Source organism: Chlamydotis macqueenii, chromosome 18, assembly GCF_036417535.1.
Source record: "Chlamydotis macqueenii isolate bChlMac1 chromosome 18, bChlMac1.mat, whole genome shotgun sequence".
Classification (NCBI taxonomy): Eukaryota; Metazoa; Chordata; class Aves; order Otidiformes; family Otididae; genus Chlamydotis; species Chlamydotis macqueenii.
The window spans coordinates 1,097,188-1,119,955 of NC_141573.1; the positions used below are offsets into that span (position 1 = coordinate 1,097,188).

Below are 22,768 nucleotides of genomic sequence, written 5' to 3' on the forward strand. Positions count from 1 at the left end.
GGGATTTGGCCCCGGACTGTTTTCTTCTCCTGTTCTGGGTGCCAGAACTCCTTTCTGGTAAATCTCCTCCTATTTCCTGCAACTTTGTCAATGCAATGTTTTGCAATTTCTTAAAAATGAACATAATAACTTTATTTTTAAACAAGTATACAGGAAAATTGTTGGATAAACCAATGAGTGTTCCATAGAAGTGTGGCAATATTACATAAACAAGGAAAAATGTTAATTTTGCCTGTGGGAGCGGAATAGTGAGGATAGTCTGGATCAGGCTGCCACAAGGTTATTGCTTCTGACAGGAGTTCTTCAATGAGACGCCGAGGTGATCAGAAGATCAAATTCACACCAGAACGCAAGCTGACATCACCGTCGGCAGTTTCATGCCTGTCCATCACGGTGCTCCAGTTGGGCTTTTTGACAGCTCTAATGCTGCGATTGCAACATCGGCTGGGAGCAGCGGATACAGCTGGGCATCGTCTGCAGAGAAATCGAGCTCTAGGCTGTCTTGTCTGATAACTGCGTCAGGACGCAAAGCCTCCTTGCCAAACAGCAGAAAATATCTGCCGTCGACATGTAGTAGGAGGCAGGGAAGGTCAGCGTGGTCCTGAGACATGGTAACAATCTGGAACTGGTCAATAGCTCATAAAAACAAAGGGAAAACAGAACATAAAGCCTGTTGTGTGTCTGTCATTTCAACAGAAGTTGCGGAGATAAAGCCCGACGGACCTTTTGAGGGTTAGGTTAGGCTCTCGCTTACCTTTTGCACCAACTGCTGCTTGAAAGCCTCTGTCTGGAGGTGGAAGGGAAGGGATGCACACAACATCGCCGGGGAGGACAAACGGATAACGATGGAAGGAAATATAGGAAGGTGACAAAAGACAGCTATTCATCAGAAGGGCAGTGATGCTAAAAGGCACGATGTTCTTTTGGGAACTAAAGCTATTTTTAAAAAATGCTGCTTCATACTGTGAATGGAAAGGTAGAATTGTTGAATCAGTGGATCCTCCCGGACCACAGCTCGTCGTTGTCAGCCGTGCTAAACGTGATGTAGAGCTGCTCATGGGTAACGTGCTTTCTGGTGCTGGGCAGCAGTGGCAGCCCGTAGGTTAGCACGGATTTTGTGCTGTTCCTGTTCTTCCCCAAGACCTTCAGTTTCTGTATCTCCTCACCCGCCACAACTGATGCCCGGTACCCCAGTCGCATGGAGGAGCGCTGAATGTTTCTTGTCATTACTGTACTTATTCTCCTGGTGTTTTTTGCATATCAATGAAAAACTGTTGAAGATATTTTTTTGGGGGGGGGGGGGGGGGGGGAAGACCACCTGGTCTAGTTTGTTACTCAGATACCTGTTCCTTGTTGTACGTGGATGCATGATGTGTTGTAAACTCACGCCTGTCCGAGCGGACAGGTGGGACTAAGGCTGTCTGCTTATGTACCGGCTCCCTCCTCTCCTTTTCATTCTTCTCAGCCTTGTGTTTGTCAATGCACAAATGATATTTTTACAGTTTGGATCTTTAGATCTACAAGCTTTAGTTTTAGAGTATGAATTCACCTCCATTAGTTGTGAGCTGTGTTTAATATTTATGCTGAAAGGACGTGAGGAGTGTTCCAACGAGCGTGTTCTTCGGAAAAAAGAAGCTGAAAAATTACCAGCCCCTCTGGTTGCAGTGTCTTGTAAAGATGCCAGCAGGCAGAACGTGATTGAAGGTGCACATTTCTGCAAATCAGCGCCTTCAAAACAGCGCTGAAGGGAGAGAGGAAGAGGGATGGGGGACCCACGTTAAAATTAATATAGCCTCTTATCTTTACTTAGTGCGGAAATTCCCGAGAAGGATGAGTGTGTCAGCTCACTGCTTTGTTCTTCATATTTTCTCCCCTTTTGCTTGCTTTTCTTCATTGTTGTGATCACGCAAACGATGCCGTTCACTGTATCCCTCTTGCCTATTGGCTCGGGATGCTGAGCATTAATTGAGCAGCATGTTGGCTGTTTTTCAAGCTTCACAGAGAAGCAAACATTTTATATATTAAGTGCCTTATCCTCTCTTACTGTGATAGTCTAAGACTTTATCTATGCCTGTCATAGAAGAAAACATAAAAAGCCCAAACTTCTGAGACCTTTGTTTGGTTTATAAACAGGCTTTCAGTAGCAGATTTTTGTAGAGGTATGTATGTGATTGTCCTGCTCTTAAACTTGGTTCTTCATTTCACTACATCTGCTTTAATTTTCCTAAGCCATTATGATTCTGAGTTCCTCTCTGCGGGTCTCGAGAGGAGAGGAAGAAGCGGGCTTTTATCTTTCAAAGGACAGTTGAAAGACTTTGTTATTGTTTGGCCTTGCTTCAAAAAAATGCACTTTTGAGTGTGACAAACTAGCTATTACATAGGCATCTTGAACTCAGCTGAGTGGAAATGGTTTGAAGTGCTGGGGTTTGCAGCAGGTTTCTTGCTCAGCCATAGCAGCTGCTCTGGTTTAGGTGCCTGCGGAGCTGGGTAGCTGGGGATGCTGGTGCAGCGTCTACAGCCGCCGCTGTGATGGTAACAGGATGTAAAACTTCCAGAAGTAAGGGTCGGTTGCCAGGGGCTCTCAATCACTTTCCTCTCTTTTTACCCAGCTCTGTGAATAGCAGATTCCTGGGCTTTTGTGTTGAGAATGGTGTTGTCTCAAAGCATAAGCTGGTTTGGAGGGGAGGCTGTGAGACAGTTATATCCATAACCCTTCTCTGCGGGGCGGGGGGTGCACTGCAGTCTGGAGCCACTTGGTGCCTGATGTTAGGAGCTAATAGGTAATTTAAAAAGTTAATTTAAAAGTATGTAAGCGTTATGCTAGATTGCTTTGGTCTTTGTCCTGTTTTATCTGTCACTGAATGCTGAACAAAATTGTCACGTACTTGCTGATTGCGCGTTCATTCATTTTTCTGTAATTGTGTGGTTTCTGTGGTTGCTTTCCGTGCCTGCCGGTAACCAGTCTGTTTTGCAGCTGCGGTGCCCTTAGTCAGCAGTCTCTCTGTGCTTCTTACCTGCGGAGAGCAGACGAGAACTGTTGAGCTGTAGCCGTGTTCATGGCCTGGTGGAACGAAGTGGTGATGAGTTGCTGGGGTGGAGAGATCTGCAAGGTCAAAGTAAACCCGTTACTGAAAGTGCGCATGTCCGCAGCATACGTAGCAAAGCTGCGAGAGGTTGGCCATCTTTCCTTTTGAAGACAAACTTTGCTGTGGGTCCTTCTAGAAAAGGCAGGACTCCAGCTAGGTTTAATGTCTTTGCAGAGGAGTTGACCAGGCTTCTTTTATACCCATTAATAATAAAAGGGGAACTAACTAGTCAGGGCTTGGGAGGAGGATGAGGCTGCTGCTGTTGTTGTTCCATGAAGAACAGCTATCTGAACGTCTCCTCTACTCAGTCTGGTGTTTTTGTTCTTTTTAAGGTCTGAAGCAAGAGCTGTGTCCCTTTTCCAGATGGGAGGGGAGGAACATTTCAGTATGAGAGTGGAGGTTTATAAAATACCCGATTTCTACTATTTTCTGTACCTAGGAGGGAATTTTTTTTTTTCAGTTGGAGAGGTGCAGGGTATGAATTTGAGGATTAGAGAGTTGTGCAGGGTTGTTTTTGAGGCTGGCTAATGTCAAAAATGTAAGTGAAACGGATCGGAGTTCAGAGATGCAATAAACTCGGTCACACCTGTGTTGTTACTGTGTGTGCAATCCCACACACCCATAACAGACATATTTTGTTTATTCAGCTCTACAATAAATGTTTTGTGTGTTCTTTTTCCAACATAACCAGTTTATATACTTGCTTCTATCTTAACTAGGTGCCTGCATCTTAAATAGATTTGGTTTTATGCTTAAAATTATTATCTTACATTTTATGTTGCTAGGCCAGGTACAAGCAGAGTCTCGATCCTACGGTGGATGAGGTTAAGAAGCTGTGTACGTCTCTGCGTCGGAACGCCAAGGAAGAGCGGGTACTTTTCCACTACAACGGACACGGCGTCCCCAGGCCAACAGTGAATGGGGAGATCTGGGTCTTCAATAAGGTGCGTTCCTGCGCAGCAGTGGTGAACAGTTGACTCTTTTTCACTGTGATGTAAGTTACTGAAGTGTTCTGTTGGAGAACTGCTGGATTTTCAGGGTTTAAATGTGCTCACAGACATTTTGTTCCCTGCCAACTGCTGTTTGCTTTCTTTGTGTTCTGGAAGTTCTGGGAGACCAAGTAGGTTGCCCCTCACCTTGTAGCGGGGCAGGAGGGTCTTCTCTCAGATGCACTAAAACTCATGGCAAAACACTGGAAAGCCAGCTACTTCCACTTCCTTCGTCTGCCTTTCCGAGGCAGCACCCCAGCTCTGAGGTGTCTGGGCAAACAGCGAGGCTCCACGATGGACTCGGCTTTGCTGCCTTGCATCACTGACTGATTATTGATTTCTTACCGCGAAGTTTATGCTTAAAGTGTCTACGACTCTGAACAGCCATTGTTCAAATTGCCTAGAGATGCTGCAGGAGGATAACAAACGGTACGGTGAGCTCTGCTCCCGGAGCACAGCCTGCTGAGGAGCCTCTGAGTGCAATATAATGGGTATTATTTCTTTTAAGACTTATGTTACGGCTGCTTAGCCATGGTTTGTAGGCACGGTGTGTACAGCTGTGTAGATGACATGCAACACCCTTCGAGTGATCCCAAGTGTGACCTAAGCGTACTTTGCTTTCCCTTTGGTTAAGCTATTTAGTGTCTATTAAGGGTAACTGATTTAGAGCGGTGTCTTAGGAAACTGAGAGATGCTGCTTGTCGCTGAAAAGTACGTTCAGCTGACATAGGACTTGCAGTCATTATAGATATGCTCCTATTTTATTTTGGGAGCTGGCTGAGCTTCTTTTCTCGTGCTTCACGTGTTAATTCTATAATTGAATGGCCATTCACTGGTAGCTTGAAAAAGCAGGGTAGAAGGGATGGGGAGAAAGTGCAAGAGGGCATCACTTTATTTTGGTGCAGCTATATTGGAGACTTGATTAGTATTCAGACCAATAACCAATTGCTCTGAACACTGAATCGTTCTGAAGCTGAATTTGGTGTTTAAGAACAAATAGGAGTGACCTTCTTCTTACTTAACAGCCAGTGGGTAATAAATAAGCCAGAAAGAGCGCTGGGCAGAATGTGTTACACGTGGAAGAAGAGGAAATTAACTGCTCAATGAAGTTGTGTGTTGTGCCAAATGCTTTATTAAGAGCTTACTGAAGATTTGCCAGTTTGCCTGCAATGTCAGCTGGAGCAATGTGGAGTGGACGCCGCTGGTGATTAGGAGCTGAGGGAGCTCTGATTTGTCTTACAGGTGGTGAGAAAAATCGTGATTGCCATGGAGGTTGATGGGGAAAGTTGAAACTTAGTAATTTTTGCTGCATGTTACCAAATATTGCCTTTTTTTGGAAAGAAAGGATCAGGAGTGGAACTTCTTTTTAAGCAAAAGATTAAATTTAAGAAAATACTGGGGGGGAGGAAATCGGTAATGTTTAGATATCAGTCCTAAGGAATTTGGTCTCAGATCTAGGCAGAGGGCCTGATGATGCTCAGGATTATAGCCCTCTTGAAATAGTAGAGGTACTGAAATCTGACTGTGCTGACATTTTAAAATTTGATGTAAAATGCTCATGCATGCCCTTGCAGTCGCAGTTATGAGCACAGAGGCAGAGCTGAGACCTTGGGATCACCCAGGCGAGGGGCCGGAAGGGGTGAAGCAGGCCTGGCTGGTGGCTGTGGCTGTTGCAGGCTGCCCCGTGTTTGTCAAAGCAAACAAAACGTGCTGGGTTTACCCTGACTTCCCCTGGGGCCAGGATGAGCATCTTTCTCCCGTTCCCAGGAGCCTGTGGCCCTGGCTGGAGCAGCTGGCTGTTAGCAGGGTTTCGGCGCAGGCGCTGCGGGAGAGCGGAGGGCAGCGGGGCAAACAGGAGCTGTGATGATGTCTGTTCTAGTTCAGGGATAGGAGATGACAATGAACTTCAAGAATCTGACCAAACACTTCAATACGCTGTTGTTCTCAGTCTGTATATGCTCATTTTTCCTTTTTTTTTTTTTTTTTCCCTCTCATAAAATTGGTGTGCAGCCGTTATGGGGCTGATGCCGTAGGTGGTGACAGAGAGGACCTCCCGCGCTGCGCCTGAGCAGCCGGCGCTGCCTTCCTGCGCTCCTGCGGCCCAGCCTGCGTCCCGCAGACGTTGGCAGAGCTGTGGCGTTAGCGACCCCGTGCCTTACGGCTGCCGGAGCTTTCTGGGATGCACGGACAAGCAGATCCAGCGCCGCCTCTTTTCTGCCAGTTTACTGCGCGGGTAGAAGTACAGCAGCGTTGCAGCGCTGTTGGCAGCTGCCGGCAGGGAGCCTGGAAGCTTAGATGACCTCAATACCTGTTCAATTTTTTTTTTTCTTTTCCACCTTTTTCTAGTGTCACATTTGAATCTCTCGGCGTGTGCCAGCAGGCTGTCAGAGACAGCAAACAGATGTAGGGGTGTAGGAGGGCTTTGTAATGATGCTGCAGAAAGTTCACAAACTGTTAGATCTTCATTAATATCTTCTTAATATCTCAAGGGTTTTAAAATAAATTTAGACCTCTGCTCTTGCACAGTTGGTGCTCTGTCTGAACTGGTGTTTTAAAATGGTGATGTAAGGAGAAGGCTTCTCTCACATGTTTTCTTGTCTACCCTTCTGGAAACCTGCCTGCTGACACAGCTGACTGAATTGGTTGACAGAGGGCCTGGCGGATGGACTGATGTGTTCTTGAAGGTGTCCCTCGTCGGTTAGGTGTGCGCGAGCAGGTTTTCATGTGTAACTTACTGTGACTGGAATGTGCTTAAACTGAGCGATGCCCTTCGAACAGGTCTGTGCCCAGGGCGAGTTGTTTATCTGTCGTTCTGTCCTGCGACAATTTGCAAAGCTTGTAACTTCCTAGAACTTTGTATTTTGTAAACAATTTTTCCTGTTAATTTTAATGAAACAACGAAAACTTCTATATATGAGCAAAACTGGGGTTTGAAATGACTTACTGTTCCCTACCTTATGTAACATATGGTTTATGATCACTCCTGTCTTTGTGCACGCTGATGTGTCCTTGAAAATTTTATTTTTGTACAAGTTTACTGGTTTAATGCAGCTCTTTGAATGGCAGTTGTGATCCCATCCATGGCTTGCTGACGCTGACAGGAACAGCACCGTCTCGCTGTGGGTCTGGGCAGCGTTCAGTGCGGTAGGAACAGGCAGGATGGTGCGCTCAGCCACGGGGTGTTTGGTGGGGACTCTTTGCAGGCTCAAACGGCAGAGATCTGCTGCGGTTTGTATTTTCAGTTCTGCGACGTAGTTCAGGGTGTGGCCCTTCGTAGCGGATTTTAAATGTTTGATCCTTGTACTTTAAGAATCTCTTGTCTCCATTTATTTGGAGGGGTTAAGGTAGAAGCCAAGGAACAAAACATTTCATATGTACAGAAACCGAATTGTCAGTACTTCTCTTATTGAAGGCAGGCTTTGGTTTTAGTTTTATTGGATAATTCTGAAAGTTGCACAGAAGTTAAAGACTGTAATAAAATTATGAAGCATCTCATTAAAATAAGATGGGCTAGCTACTGATGGGCTATAGAGTCTTAATTATCAATCTTGATTTATTGGTGGAGTTTTCAGTGCAAGAAGTTTAATAAATTAAAGACAGCTGGTTTACATCCTTTATCAGTGTTGCAGAAATCTGAGATAAAATTGGCCTGTTAGATGCTGCTTGGAGTTGTTAGCTGCGTTTTAGAATTTTAGGTTAGAGTTTAGAGCTTCAGACAATACCACAGCAAAATCTGTGTGGTTTGTGTTGGCATTGGGTTCATAGACCTTGTTATTATCAGATGTTGGTTGGTATTTGTATTCATTGATATGCCCAGGGGTCAGTCTAGTTTTGTGATTTCGGAATTGGGAATTTTTTGTGTGTATTCTGTTATCTCATCAGTGAAAGTTCTGTTGCTTCTCTGTCTCTTTGTAACTCAAGTGTTGTGTTTTCTTTTTTCCTTCTTACAGAACTATACTCAGTATATTCCTCTGTCCATATACGACCTGCAGACTTGGATGGGCAGCCCTTCCATTTTCGTCTACGATTGCTCTAACGCTGGCCTTATCGTCAAGTCCTTCAAGCAATTTGCACTACAGAGGGAGCAGGAGCTGGAGGTGAGATCGCAGTCCCTTGCAAAGATTTCATTTCTGTTTGTGCCGCAGGGCTCGGTTTCAGCTCGCTTTGCTATATGCAGCTAAAAAATGTGTTTAAAACTGTGTTGGAAGGCAAATTAATTTGCAAGTAATTTTGCCACTCCAATCTTTCTGGTTCAGTTTGCTATCCTATTAAACTTGGAATAATTTTTAATATTAGCACTAATTAAATGGTAATGTTAATAGAATCAATTTGTGCCCTAATGGTCTTTTCTGCTGAGATAAATGCTGAGGTGAAGTAGACATATTTATTTTGGATGCAAAGTCTGGTATCTGGTGTGTGTTTGGATGCAGTTAGAGTTTTGTGCTGTTGAAGGGAATGTGAAAATGCAAAACCGAAACAAAATAAACCTGATACACAGAGGGATTGTCGCTGGTGGCTTCAGTTTCACAGACTGCTGAAGTTCAGTGTGTTTCTGATGAAAAGCTATCTTTCGTTGCAAATGTAATTACTAATAAATTTATTGAAGTGAATCTGAAATGCAAAGTGGAAGGTGAGAAGTCAGGATTCTTGGTGCAGCAGCTTGGGATGGCAAGATTCCCCACGGCCAGAAATTCCTCCTAGCTTTAGCTTATGTAGAAGGCACATTTTTTACACTCTCACAGTTCTAAGATGTTGTATTTAAAAAAAAACCCAAAAGAACCAAACAGCTTCAAGGGAGAAATATTAATTAATCAGGCAACTGACTGTCACAAGCAGACCCTTCAAGCAGATATTAAGAGTATCCCTGGCTCTATTTCCTTTCATTCTAAATTCCGTGTTTTGGAGATGCTTTTGTGGTGACTCTTCTGGCAGGTGGAAATTCCATTCTACTGGAAGAAGCCAGTCTCGTAGCTTGAGATACGTCGATCGTTTCATTATTCCTTTTCTTCAACCAGTGGTAATGCCATACTCTGTAAAGATAAGAAACTTCCCAAAGTCTGTGGCTTGGGAGGAGATGAAACTGCGCGACACACATCTACAGTACTGGCAATAGAGGCCTTTTGAAGGTTACCATCTTTCAAGGTCTAGGTCAGGGTCTGGTGATCGTATTTTGTTCTCCTTTTTCAAGTTTTTCTGTCAGCCTGTGACTTTCACTGTGATATTTTTGGAGCCTTTCTCTTCTGTTTATGCAGTGCACACTTCTGGACTTTGGCTTTGTTTTCTCATTCTGCTCCTGAGCAGGTTAAAAACGGGCCTGACTGCACCTTCCCTTTCCCTGCTTTCTTCATGAATGTTGTTGGTTTTTCCCTTGGCTCTTGCTGGGCTCTAGAACGCTGGTGAAGTTGCTCTGGTGTGAGCAGATGCAGGCGTCTCCGGCGGTTTCTGCTGTGCAAGAGATAAAGTGCTCAGGTGAACTTCCGGAGGAAAAGCTCCTCTCTGCAAGTCAGACCAGGCTGCAGACCAGGACGGCTGGTTGCAGAGAGAGAGATGGGCACCAGTAACGATTTCAGTCTTCATTACAACAAAAATATTACATTCCATTTGCTCTGGCTTTTTTAAAATTTTATTTTGCAAAATATGTGAGGTTATATAGGAGAACTGCTTTAGTGTTTCTCCTCCCTGCACAGCAGGTTAAGACTAGCAGATAATTTGATTATGAAAATACTTTCAGGCTTGTATGCCGGCTGTCAATTCTGTATCTTTAGATTTCACTAGCTGCTGGCGACTTACTGAGATAGCTGCTTGTTATTAATATAAAGAAAAGACTTGGTAACAGAGGTAGAAAAGTGCTTACAGTGTCATGCAAAGCATGGATGAGAATTCCTTTGGGAAACTGGCAATTGTTCAGATTCGTGAGGAGTGAAGCAAAGCTGGAGCTGGCACTCCAGAGGGGCTGCTGGAGTGATCAAGATAATTGTTAGCCCAGCTTACCAAAAGGAGATTAGAGGAGCTTGCCGTTCTCTGAATCGGACAGAGTGAAGGCTGAGGGAAGCCGTGGCTGTTTGGTTTATTTTTGAGATCCCTTTTTTTTGGATAGCACAGCGCACTGGCCAGGTGCCGTCAGATTATACATAGTTCCACCAGAAACACATACGTTAATTACAGCATGTGTACGGGTAGCTCTGCAACCCCACTGTATTTGGACTTTGTTGATCGTGGAATGTAGAGGCTGGTCCTCTTTCTTGATGGAAAATCTAAATCCTGTTCAGCGCCCAAAGAGAGCAGGTGCAAGAAGAGATGCTGACTGGGGAGTGACAGGAGAGCAGCTAACGCTTCTCTGAGATACCTGGGAAAACGTTGCAGCACCGCGTGGTGCAATGTCTCCTTCAGAGAGCTGCCAGCAAAACAGCACCTGAGTAGGAAATACTTATACTTTTTTTTTTTTCCCTTTTGTTAGTAAATAAGATATGGGTAATGTGTGTGAGTGAAGAGCTGTGTAGTAGTGTCTTGGTTTCAGTAAGGGAATACTGGTGGTGAAGGAGGGCGCGGAGGCCGCCCGCCCGGCGCGTGGCGTGCTGCGGCTGTCCGGAGGTGGCAGGGGACGCGCTGGCTGCGCAGCGGGCGTAGCCTGGCTGGAAAAGCCCCGGCTGCGCCCACCTGGAGCTCTGTGCTCCGCTGGGAACCCGGAGCGGGAGTGATAGCACTGGATGCTCTTAATCATGTCATTAGCGGGCTCTGATGGTTCTGTGAGTGCGTATCAATACACCGTGATTCTGGAGAATTAAGCAGGCGCTTGGAGCGTGCTGTGTGGCGGTGACAGAACAGCAGGCTTGTCGCTGACGTGTTTCTCCGACTCACCCTTGTTTCACTCAGCAAAGTTCTGCCGTCCTAAGGCCACGTGTGAGCCGTACGGGAGCACGGGCTGATTGTGTCTCCTGGAGCTGTGCAGCAAAGCACAATCTGACTTCTTGATTTTCAACTTTATTGCTCGAATTTTTCAACGGTGCACCTTACAGCTGCCTAGCACCTGGTGGTGTTCCCGGTGCAGGGATTCGGTGCTGCAGTGGGAGCGCCTGCTCGCTCTCCCCTCCAGCCCGGTACATGACTGACTGGGCATTCAGGAGCTGAGGAGCGCACAGCTTTTATTTTTCCATCTTCAACATTAATTCTCAAAAAATTAGCTTAGCAACAGCATGGCAGAATGTTATCTGGCATCAGCATCATGTGTGGGGGAGAATTTTTCTACTCCACCATCTGCTGGGAGAGGACCGTCTCCTGTTCTGTAGCTGCCTTCGTGTCTGACCTGGGAAGAGGAGTCTCCCGGCAGGAGCGGTGCGGGGCTGGCAGATCTGCTCAACGCTTGAAATGACGGCACCTCCTGGTTCCGGTCCTGGGGCCAAGTTCCTCCTAAGTTTATCTTGAACGCGTCTGTTAATTCAAAAGGGCTTGATTTTTCTACCGAGTGCTTGTTTCTCAGTCTAATTATATAGGTCCATAAATGTGTCAGTAACGGTGGTTTAAAATACATCTGTCATTTCCTTCTCTGTTAATTACAAGCAGTGATACTTCAAATTTGTTAGCCCTTCCTCTGGACAGACAGGGCCCTTGCAAGTAGCAAACCTGAGTGCTTGGGCAGCTATGACTTGTTTTCAGAACAAATGAATTACCACCATCTGATGGTAGCACATTTCAGTGTGATTGCTAAATTAATATCACCACTACTGTTTAGTGGGAAAGGCTGTGGATTGTCAGTTGCCCTGGGATAGCAATAAGTAACACAGTGAGGGTGTTGGTGGTGGTAAAGAATTGTAGCTTACAGAGCTGGGGCAGGAAAATGTGGGTGGCTTTGCCTTGAGACTGTTTCTGCGGAAAGAAGCTGCGAGTCAGTGCTGGACTGCTGCAAGGTCTGTGTCTAATTGCTTACAGAACAATTTACGTGAACTTGACTGAATTCAGCCACTGAGTAATTGCCTTGATCTCTGCAGGTGGCTGCAATTAACCCAAACCATCCCCTTGCCCAAATGCCTCTGCCGCCCTCCATGAAGAACTGCATTCAGCTGGCAGCCTGCGAGGCCAATGAGCTGCTCCCCATGATCCCCGATCTGCCCGCTGACCTCTTCACGTCATGCCTTACTACGCCGATAAAAATTGCTCTGAGATGGTGAGTATCTTCCCCGTTCCTGAAGGCATGTGATTTGTGTAGCTTGTCTGTTGAAATGATAGATTTCTTAATCCAAATGCTTCATCTAACCTGAATTTCTCTGCAGTATTGAATTACAGGGTTTGTACTATGCTTTTGGGATGGCGTTTTGTTAATCAGACCTAGAAAGGTGGAAATATTGATATCTTCTACTTAGTATGTTTTAGATTCCAGCTCAATATTTAGGTTTGCTCAGATTAAGGGATTTACTATTCTGGGAATTAAATATCTGCTTCTTCAGAGCAGAAATAGTACATCGTGCAATACAACTTTTTGTGAATTGTTCTTTGTACAAATCCTATTCCAAATATTGCAGTTGCTGTCAGTAATACAGTAGCATTAAATAATGCTGTAGTGAGAGAAACTGAGCGATAAACCGAAGAAAGATGTTCTGGAATGACATACCAAGTTAATTAGGCAGAAAGTTACAAAAGGCTGCTCCGGAGAGCAGGAGGTTTTGAGGAGCAGTGTTTTAACCCAGCAATGGAGGGGATCACAAACAATCGTGGTGCTGGCTGAGGACGTGGCGCCAGAAGCCCAGCGCGCGCAGCGTGGTACGTAGCTCGGTCCGGTCATTCCTGCCGGCACGTTTCCCTCCATCCTCTCAAGGTTATGCGCAGTCTGGAATGAACAACGTCAGGCCATTCACCAGACTAGGTGAAAACGGGTGTGAGCCTGTGGGCTTTGCAGACAGTGGTGAGCAGTTGAGTCACCAGAGTCTCAAGAGTTGTTAGCTGTCTTTGGAGATACTCGCAGTGACTTGCAAGTCTTACACTCGTTCTAACGTCTATAAGCAACAGAGTAAGCGAGTTAATTTGACCAGGCTCAGATTTAGAGACACAGTGCTCTTGATGGATACCTTTTGCTCCTGTGAGGGACAGCACAAGATATTTTTCTGTTCCATTTTTGATTTTGGGAGCTCACAGGGTCGTTTCTCACACAGAAGAGAGTCACAGCTTGTGAACGCAGGCAGAAGTCGTGGATGATTTTGAGAAGCAGGGCAAAGAGCTTCAGTGACATTAGGAGTATTTTCAAGGGAAGGTTTTGAGAGAGCTAGGGAGAAAATGATTTTTCTGACCGAGGTGTCGTGGACGAGGAGTCTGAAGTAACGGGACACTAGCCGGGAGTTTTAGCCAAGGAGTGCAAACCTCTAAATATGTTAAGCAAGTGTGCACTCCTCTCACAGCTTTAAAATTTTGTTTTGCTTTTTCCTTCTTCTATTGTGAAAACAAAAGATTACGTTGTTTTTCTAAGATACCGATCTGGTTACTATACTAACCGCTCACCAAAACTCACAAGTGAGCGCTTGCAGCGCTGCAGCGGGGCTGAGCCTGCTGATTAGCCAGAGAGATGTAATCTCCTCTAATCCTGAGAGAATGATGTGCTTCCCTTCTGGGACAGGTGAAAGGAGAGGGGAGGTTAACTTCAAATATAGCTGCTGCTGTGACAGCTCTTCAGTGCTGAAGTGACGGTCTTGACGCGGAGCTTTGCTGCCTTGCCCTGCCTGATGCTGCCGTGGTGGTGGGAGGCTAGCTCTGGACGCCGCTGTTTGGACGGTCTCGAGCTGCCTGCGTAAATCCTGCTCTGTAAGAGCTGTGGAAAATGACTGTCTGGCAAAATTCCTTTGGGGGAACTTTGAGAAATGCTCTGTTTTATGACCAGGAAAATATGGTTGCAGGGAAGTACTTTTATCATATGGCCGCTGTCAGTTCACTGCTGCCCAAATGGGAAGAAGTTTAGGTTTCTGCTGGTTTTGTCTGTGGGGAAAGACCTTGAAATTTAACTGGGTGTTCCACCTGGTGAGCTCAAGGCTGGCAGCAGATGACAGTGAATGCAACTATGCTTTTTAAGAAATCACTTGTTGAATGGAGTGCACAACCAATAAGTAAAACAAAAAGTGACACAAGATTCAGCAAATCGGAGTCCCTTAGGTTGGAAAAGACCTTTAAGATCATTGAGTCCAGTCGCAAACCTAACCCTGCCGCGTCCACCAAATGAGGGTTTGAGTTCGAGTTCCAGAGGGAATCTTTTCACCGAAACACTGGGTTACTGTGGAGAACAACTGCTTTTCAGGATGGAGTTGCTGAGGCTTGCAGGTATTCTGAATAACTCATTCCGCTTGTTAAATCAACGCTGTGTGGACACAGTGACACCACTTAATTCTTGTTGTTTTCACTAATTCATCTAATTCATTAAATCTTTGTGGGAATTCCTAGCATAGGCTTTGATGCCTGTTGAAGATTATCTGACTTGTAGCAAACTGGCGCTTTGTGATTAAAGTGAAAGCTACGGGCACTGGGACTCCGGGTTCTCCTTCCCTCGCGATTACCAGACCATGCTTCACAGCTTGTGCCGTACTTACAGAGCCTCCGCATCTTCACTTTGAGGGTTTGGTTGGTTGTTTTTCAGGTTGTTGTTGTTGTTGTTTCATTTTGGTTTGTTTTTTTTTTTGTTTTGGAAGTCCTGTCCAAACATCTCAACTGCTTACACAACAGTGTTTAATGCACGGTTTATATATACTGAGAAGGGTTTATTGATATTGTGATCTGTTCAGGAATTTTCTGTTGCTCATCTCCATGGGAACACGGCTGAGAGGTGATCAGGGCAGGCTCTCAAGCAGAGCTACACCTGGCATAAGCATGAAATGTTCTCAGACTTGTCTCATCGGTGTTTGACAGGAGAGAGGTTTGTAAAAATGCAGCTCAGGGGAAGGATGTAAGACTCTTCACCTCAGCCGTTCGTGGGTTGGTGCTGGTAGAAGCCGTGTGAGCTCCTGGAAGGCAGAGCATTTCCTCCTGCGTCAGCTCCAGCGATGGGGTGTGGTGCTCACTGCACACAAATATTTCTGCTCTGTTCTCTGATGAAAATTCTGGTCTTTTTATATTCCTTGTTGATTGCTATTACTGCTGTTGTGTTTTTATGCATGCAAGTCCTGGACATAAGAAGTGCTTGCTGGCAGAGCATTGTTGTTCGCTGCTGTTCAACAAAACAGATGTGGAGCCAGACCCTCCTGGTTCCAGCTGGCTGAAGTGTGCTGGTGTCCTGAAGCAGGCGGTTAACCAAAAGGACGTTGTGCACCTTGGTTGTTAAAACTTCGCTTTCACTTCAGTCTAGCGCTTTCACTGAAGCTGACCCAGAACCCTGCAGAGTTGCGTTTGAAATAGAGCATCTTCGCAGTTCCAGATGGACAGGCTAATGGTGTTTCATATACGGAATTTATGGGCAGATAAGTTTGATGAATAAATTTCTGTACATCCCATTTTGTGCTCTGTATTTGAAGTAAACAAGTGATGGACAAGATCGCTCATCAAATGGGGTTGCAGCTGCAGCCACTTCAGTCCAGTTTCAGGGAAGGTGGATGCTGGTGAGAGAAACCCAGGGCGGCTGTGCCCTTCCCAGTGTGGCACGTGAAACGCTTCGCGGCAGCCTGGCAGCTCAGGAATGCAGTGTGGGAACCCTGGCCACCCTGGTACTGCTTACCTCCGTGCGGAGCGGCTGTTGGGAGCTGATGTGTGCCCAATGCACGCTGTGGCTCCGTATGACCGTGGGTGAGGCAGGCTGAGCGCTGAGCCGTGCGGATCGCTCGTCGTGACGGATGGGCACCGGGCGGGACGCAGGCGCAGCTACTGCAGAAACGGGCAGAAATCGGCGTCGGTGCGGTGTACTGGTCTGCGCAGGTCTGTGTCTCTCACACTGTCTAACGCAAAGCGCAGCTGTATTGGAAGCTGTCATCAACAGGGCATCGTGTGCTTGTGTTATCGTCAGTCCCTCAAGACTTAAAGAAGCTGCAATTGTGTTTTCACAGTTTCACACATCAGGGAGAAGTCTGTGCTCGTCTGAGTGGTCTTAAGGACCCTGTGGTTTGAACCCTGAAGTCCCACTCACAAAAGAGTAATAGGGCTCCTCAAAAGTGCTGGAAAACTCCCAAACCAAAAAGAAACAAAGTTTGGGAACAGCTCAGACTTGGGAATTTCAGATTTGCAGTTTGCACAGCAGAATGCTAGTATAGCAAGCTTGTAAGTGCCTGGAAAAGAGAACTTGACCTGTGCCAGCTGATTTCCTGTTGGGTTGTTTGAAATAAACATTTAAAGTTTGTTTTGTTTTTGTTTTTCCCAAATGTATTTATTTTGCATTTCTACTTGAGATTTCAGGGGGTTATCGGAGACAAATTTATTTAGAAAAAGTAAACTGGGTGTCAAAATATTCCTGTGGTATCTGAGCAGAACCCAATTGAGTGTTGTTATGCGTATTTCTGGTTTTCTTCTTCCTTGCCTGGCATTTATTGGCATGTTTGCCTGCAGCTCTAATATATTTGCCCTGATATTTGCAATGATGACACCAGCATCGCTTGAGACCGCACGTTTAGAGCCGTGGAGTGATGGAGGGGGCTGCAGATACAGGATGAGGAACATTTTGTTTACGACTACATCTTCTTGGCAATCAGTGGTTGTGAGAGAGGAAATGCAGATCGTCTGCTACTGGTTAAACGAGGGCTTAATGAAGTGATCTCTCACAATAATCAGGGCAGCGGCAGGGGCTTTCACTGTAACAGGCCCAGTAGCTGGAGAAGCAGTGAGCGCCTGCTGCCGTACTCCCGCGGTGGGGAACGCCATGCAGATCCATGGTAAGGGCCCAAGGGATGAGCTGCCAGTGGGCAAACACAATCTGGTTTTATTCTGTCATCTTTGAGGAGCCACAACCTCAAATCACATAACTGAAATCTGAGCGACCCTCAGAGCTGCGCCTGGCCTGCGTTGCAGGGGGTGCCTGCTGCGCTGGCACTTCTCCTGCTGTGCCTCCTGAATGTCCGCACTGCGGGGTGAGCTTCCGCTTCTGATCCCACATGCTGTAATGAAAAGCCCGGTGCCTGGGAGGAATCCTTGCAGAAGGAGGGCAGCGTGTGTGTTTGCCCCGTGGCAGAGCGCTCCGCTGCCAGGCGGAAGCCCGCTGTCAGTTCAGGCCCGTGCCGCCTGGCCCGGAGGCTGGCTGTGCTGAGCGGGATCAGGATGCTCATCCCTCTTTTACATCGTGTCCTGCAGCCGTGCGCAGCGCTGTCCTGTTAGTTTGTGAGCCTGTGAAACATTGCTAAGTGAGCGGGGCCCGGTCAAATCATAGCTCGGATGAGGGGCTTCCGAAGGAAATCCAGAATACTCCGAACATGCTGATGGGTGGGACTCCCTTTGCTTTACAGAAAGCAAATACGCAACAGTACAATGCTGCGTTGGCTCTGTTCTGGTCCTCTCTCAGGTGTGTCATAACGTAGAGGTGTTGAGCAGAGGAGTTAGTCTTTTGGCGTCCGTAACCTGCAGGGAGCCCCCAGCCTGGTTCAGCGACCCAGTTCTGTGCCGAGCCCTGCCTGCCGATTGCTTTGGGAAGGGCATTTCCCTGCGCGGTTCTGCAAAGCAGTGTTGTAAGGTTTTATGTTTGAGCACATTGTGTAGGGATCCCGCTGTAGCGTTCACGGATAGCTTTGTGACTGCGATTTTTGTGACGGATGGCGCGCACATCAGAAAAGCAGCCTGGAGACCGCTCGGCTTCTCAGAGCCCATCCCTGTTCTTGGCACTAACGGATGTCCCGCAGGCAGGGGATCCGCAGGAAAACCGGGGCATCCTCAGATTGCAAAAATGGGCTCTGCACATCTTGTCTTTAAAGAAGTGATTGCTCCCTCCTTTACCTGCGGAAGAGCCGTGCGGATGTGGCTGTCGTGGCTCTGGTGACAGGAGGGCTCCTGCTGCAGCAGCTGCAGCCGCCGCCGGCTGCGGGAGGTGGGTTTGCTGGGAGCGAGCCCTCCCGGTCCCTCACTGCGCGCGCGGGGCCAAGTGTGGGGTTAGACAGCAACCTGTGCTACGCCGGTGGGTAAATTCCTCATCAGCAACAGAGAGTGGATTTCTGGAATTCTGGGGAAATGGGAAGGTGGTGATATCGCTGAGGAAGCAGTTTCTCAAGTTGAATTTGCTGGTTTTTCGTCCCAGATCTATTATTTCCGACTTCTTCCCTCGGGGCACAAAGCATATCCCCGAAAGTTCTGGAGGAGGGAGTCGAGCGCTTGGAAACTGGGCCGGCAGTCGTGCTGCCTTCCCACGCTTGCTTGGGTTTAGCGACTTGCGGGATTTTCTAGGCGCAGCGAATAGTAGTGCTACCAGGGCTCCACGTTTTCCAGGACCGCTGTTCCTGAAGTAATGGTATTTGTAATGCTGGTGAAATGGAGTCAGCATTTTTTTTTTAATTAAATAGCTGAGGTGTTTGAACTTGACACATCCCTCTCATTCCCTCCCTTTCACTCTCCTGCCTGCGGTGTCAAATCTCTCAGGGAAACCCAGCCAGCGCTACTCATTATTCCAGCAGCAGAAACCTCCTCGGCTCTCGTGTCGTCTTGCTCCTCCCGAGAGACCGTGCTGGATGGCTGTGAGCGCTTTCCCCCCGCTGTGTGTTGGAAAACTTGTCGCTGTGACAGTTACAATACCCCGGTTTTGACACCTGACGATGGAAATCGCTGCATAATCATGAGTGTGACAAATATTGAGAGCCTGGTTTGATTCTTATTATGCCATGGCAAAGTTTCCTGCCCAAATGCCATTTTAAAAGTAGAAGCACTGTAATAAAGAAACCTTCTCCCATATTCTTTCCAGAGAACCTTGTGATTAAATATTCAATTAGTATGTTTTATTTTTATTCTCTTCTCCACAGGTTCTGTATGCAGAAGAGTGTCAGACTGGTGCCGGGAGTCACACTGGATTTAATAGAGAAGTAAGCTGAATTTTGTGATTTTTTTTTTTTTTTTTTTTCTTTTTTCCTTCCCCTGTTGCTCTTAATTTCCTCGTTATTTCTAGCATTTCTCTTGTTTGTCTGCGAGGAAATTTCTTTGGAAAGCTTTTTGCAGAGTCTGTACGTACAGTATTTGTCATTTCTTGCCTTGCCATGTGTTGCTGAAATAAGCAGTGGCCATAAAAGTGAGCAGTTGCTCGTGGAGCAGCGCTGCGGCGAGGAGTTACAGCTGCGCTGGGGCTCTGTGGGGCTCGGCTCGTTCAGAGCCCCGCAGCTCTCGCTGCTCGAGCTGTCATCCCAGGCTAGCCAGAGAAATGGCAGCTGCAAACGCAGACTGTGGCCGTGTTCCTGGGAGTCCGGCGTTGAAAAGCCGCGTGCGTGGCTGGTTTCGGCGTGGGTTTTGACCGTGGAAGCGTTGACAGAGGAGATGTGCTCGTACACCCCGTGTCACCAAACCCAACTATGGACAGGAAAACCAAAAATAGTTTGTCACTTCGTCACTGTGCTGTCCTCCTGTTCTTTGTCTGGTGGTGTGGTCATGTTTCAGACGTACCACCAGTGAAACCTGTTCTAATCCTTTCATCTCAGCAATATTTGGGCGTAATTACTGGGTGTCAGGCAGCTGAGGCACACTGATTAACCAAGGCAACTGTTCTTCAAATTCTACTTCAGTTTATACCAACAACGTAGACTTTGAAATAATAATTGCCCACTGTACTCTTTGCTGGGTTTTTTAAGGGCTTGTTTTGTGGGTTTTTTTTGTTTGCTTGTTTTTCAGTTGAAGTGTATTCTTACAGACCGGAGAGTAGATGCTTGCAGCCATCAGATGCAGGGGCTCAATGCTCCCTGCAGACTGTTTTTGAAGCCCTGTTCTTGGAGCATTGATACACACTCAGACTCTCTGGCACTGCTTCATTAAAGAGAACTCATTCAATTTCTGAGAAATTTTGACTCTAGTAATTTATCAGTTTACAACTGAAGTAGCAGAGACGAGACCCCAGCTATCGGAGGAAGCGTTAGAGCGGTTGTCAGAGATGCACCAGCCTGAGGAAGGGTCCACCGCTGGGCGTTGTTTTCTCTGAACGCCGTTGTGAACATGTGGCGGGTTTTGTTTTCCTTTTGGTCCTGAGGAGGTGAGAAGCAGGACGGAAATCTGCCCAGGTTAACCTTGCTTTGCCTGCGTCCTCAGAGCTGCACTGACAGCGGTTCCTGGGTGCGGGAAGGTTAGATGGTAAAGGCTGGTTGGTGACCGAGAGGCGCGTGGCTCCTGACTGTTGTTTAAACGGGCAGAGCGGAGGGCGTGCTGCTTTCCCCGCCTCCGGCTGTTGGACAGCAAAGGCACGCAGAAATTCTTCTGCACCGATGGACTCGTCAGCGCGAACGGAGATCGCCTCAGGCCACTGGCTAAGCGTGTTCCAGAACAGTGACTGTATTATGTTAATTGCAATTAACGTCCTGTTACAAGAGTGTGTCTGATCAAAGAACATATGGTGAGGGTCAGTGAAGGTCTGAGCCGGGTAGCTCAAGAGTTGGCTTCGCTGAACGCTTGGATGTGCTGCTGAGGGTTAAGTACTCTTTACATAATCGTTCACTGACAAAAAAAGAATTTTCTTCAGTGTTCTTGATTCTTCTCGGTAATACCACACCTCACGTGCGTTCTTTAAAGGCTGTCTGCATGGGAAGCCTGCCAGAAGTAGGTTCCTGTGGATATCTAATATTTAAATTTAGTTGTCTTTAAAACTGGGGAAAGAGTTGATATTGCAATTAAGCTGCAGACTTTGAGATGAAATGAGACTGCACCTTCTTTGAAGGGCTCAGGTTTCTCATTATCTAGGCTGAACCAGCATCCTGATGAGTAAATGTGTGGTGTATCCTGATGTGCACTTACATTACACATCTTCTGAGATGGAGCCAAAATAAACCCTAGTTTAGAAATAAAGATCTGGAGCCAGATAGTGAAATGTAAAGAAAAAAGGAAGGAAAATTATGTTGGTGGGGTAGTAGAAACCTCTGGCTGCCACTTCATGGCCTCTTCAGTGGCAGCATCGGTGTCAGGCGTCCCTGCTGCCTTGCTCTTTCTGCTGGATCACAAGCCGTCCCGTCGTCTCTCCTGGCACAGGTTGTTGTGTGGCTGCTCAGTGACGTAACTGGGGTTTTGCTCTGCTTTTAAAAATATTGGAAAAAAATTCAAAGGAATGGTTTAGCTTGGTGTAGGGTGGGAATGCAAAGCTGGGTGCCAAGAATCAGGGACCTACAAATGTGTTTTAATCTGTGTTGCTGCACTGGGCTCCCTCTCCTGAAATCATATTCTCGGGAGAGCAAGGATGGTGTATTGCTTTCCTGGGAATTTTGTCCCTGGGTCTGTTTTGCAGAGGGAGGGAATTCTCTAAACAAGAGCCCTGCTGACCCGCGAGCTGTTCGTGCTTCTGCTGGGTCCTTGGCAGACAGCCTTTCCAAATGCCCGCGTGAAGACGGTACCAGGATTCACTGCCGCAGCTGGAATGGGGCCCGGTCCCCTGCTGCCGGGGCTGGTGACAAGGGCCCTTCTCTGAGTGTCGGCTGAGTCGCGGAGGCGGGAGCCGTGTGGGGAAACGTGCCGTGCTGCAGCCTGCGCCGCTGCTGTTCTGAGCGCAGAGCGCCCATCTCCAGGCTGTCCTTCACCAGCACAAAAGCCATTTATAAACATCGCTAGAAATAACAAACTGGAGACTGAAATTCATTTTGTTTCCACTTTGTGTTGTTGAACGTCACAGACTGGAAATTATTAATGCTGTAACGTCTATTGATTATTGATGAGTAAGAGTTCAGCAGGAGCCAATTTAAAGGCGAAGTAGGAAAAATAAAATCCCAATAAAATCTTGGGTTAGGCAGCTTTCAGCCCCTTTATTTTCTTCTAGAAAATTCAGCAGAAGGAATTAGAGCGCATTTTGGAAGGTAAGTGTTTGGTAAGTGTTATTAGCCACGCTGCAACAGGGGTGCTCTGCCACGCTACCTGTTGATAACATATGGCTCGTGAGTACTTGAGGGAAAACTTCGCCTTTGAAGATGTTATTCTGAAAAGTTTCTGTTCTGTATTAAATCTGGTTTTATTGAAATGGAGTATTTAATTTTGTCCCCGTTGTTACGGGCTATCAGTCTCTCGTGTCGGCAAAGCCCATTGTAACTGCAAAGCGAAGCTCGTACTCAAAGGATGGTTTTCATGGCAACACTTCTTTTGTATCCTTATACAGCGGGATGACAGGACTGAACACTAGTGTACAAAGCACTCTCAAATAATTTAAGAACCTCAAACGTTTTGTCTTTCTCAAGCAGTTTGCCAAGGTTTCAGGAGCCCAGTCAAGGCATGGCTGTATCACCCGTGTTCTGTGTGATGAGGGCGTGTTGTCTTTGAGCACATTCAGTGTGCGCATCCTGTCTAAGCAGCTCTGGCCAGTTCGGGACATCTCCACAGCATATATCCTGCCTGCGTTACCGTTACGCTGTTTTCTCTGGTGTGTGCCCTCCCTTTTTTTCCTGAAAGAGTGAAAAGTGAAATAGACTTATTTTCTCTCCCAGAACTGAAATTATTGCAAATGTTCACAGGTACCCACCAGTACCAAAGCGTCTTGTTTTCTGCAGCCTAAGTCTGGTATCGCATATCCCAGTGTCAGGCGTACTGCATTGCAAAAGTAGAGGGAATGATGGAGCCCATCCAAAGGGAAAACCTGGCATACTTGGAAGTTAATGC

At 46.8% G+C, this 22,768-nt stretch overlaps 1 protein-coding gene across 2 annotated transcripts in view; it reads left to right on the forward strand.

The window, feature by feature from the left end:
- RPTOR (regulatory associated protein of MTOR complex 1) overlaps positions 1 to 22,768 on the forward strand; it is a 141,203-nt gene that overhangs the window by 36,917 nt on the left and 81,518 nt on the right. For both annotated transcript variants that reach the window (XM_086762678.1, XM_086762679.1), the window contains exons 4-7: positions 3,872 to 4,030; positions 8,026 to 8,172; positions 12,061 to 12,236; positions 18,964 to 19,023. In XM_086762678.1, coding sequence (XP_086618804.1) covers positions 3,872 to 4,030; positions 8,026 to 8,172; positions 12,061 to 12,236; positions 18,964 to 19,023 — 542 coding nt within the window. The remainder of the gene's footprint in view (positions 1 to 3,871; positions 4,031 to 8,025; positions 8,173 to 12,060; positions 12,237 to 18,963; positions 19,024 to 22,768) is intronic.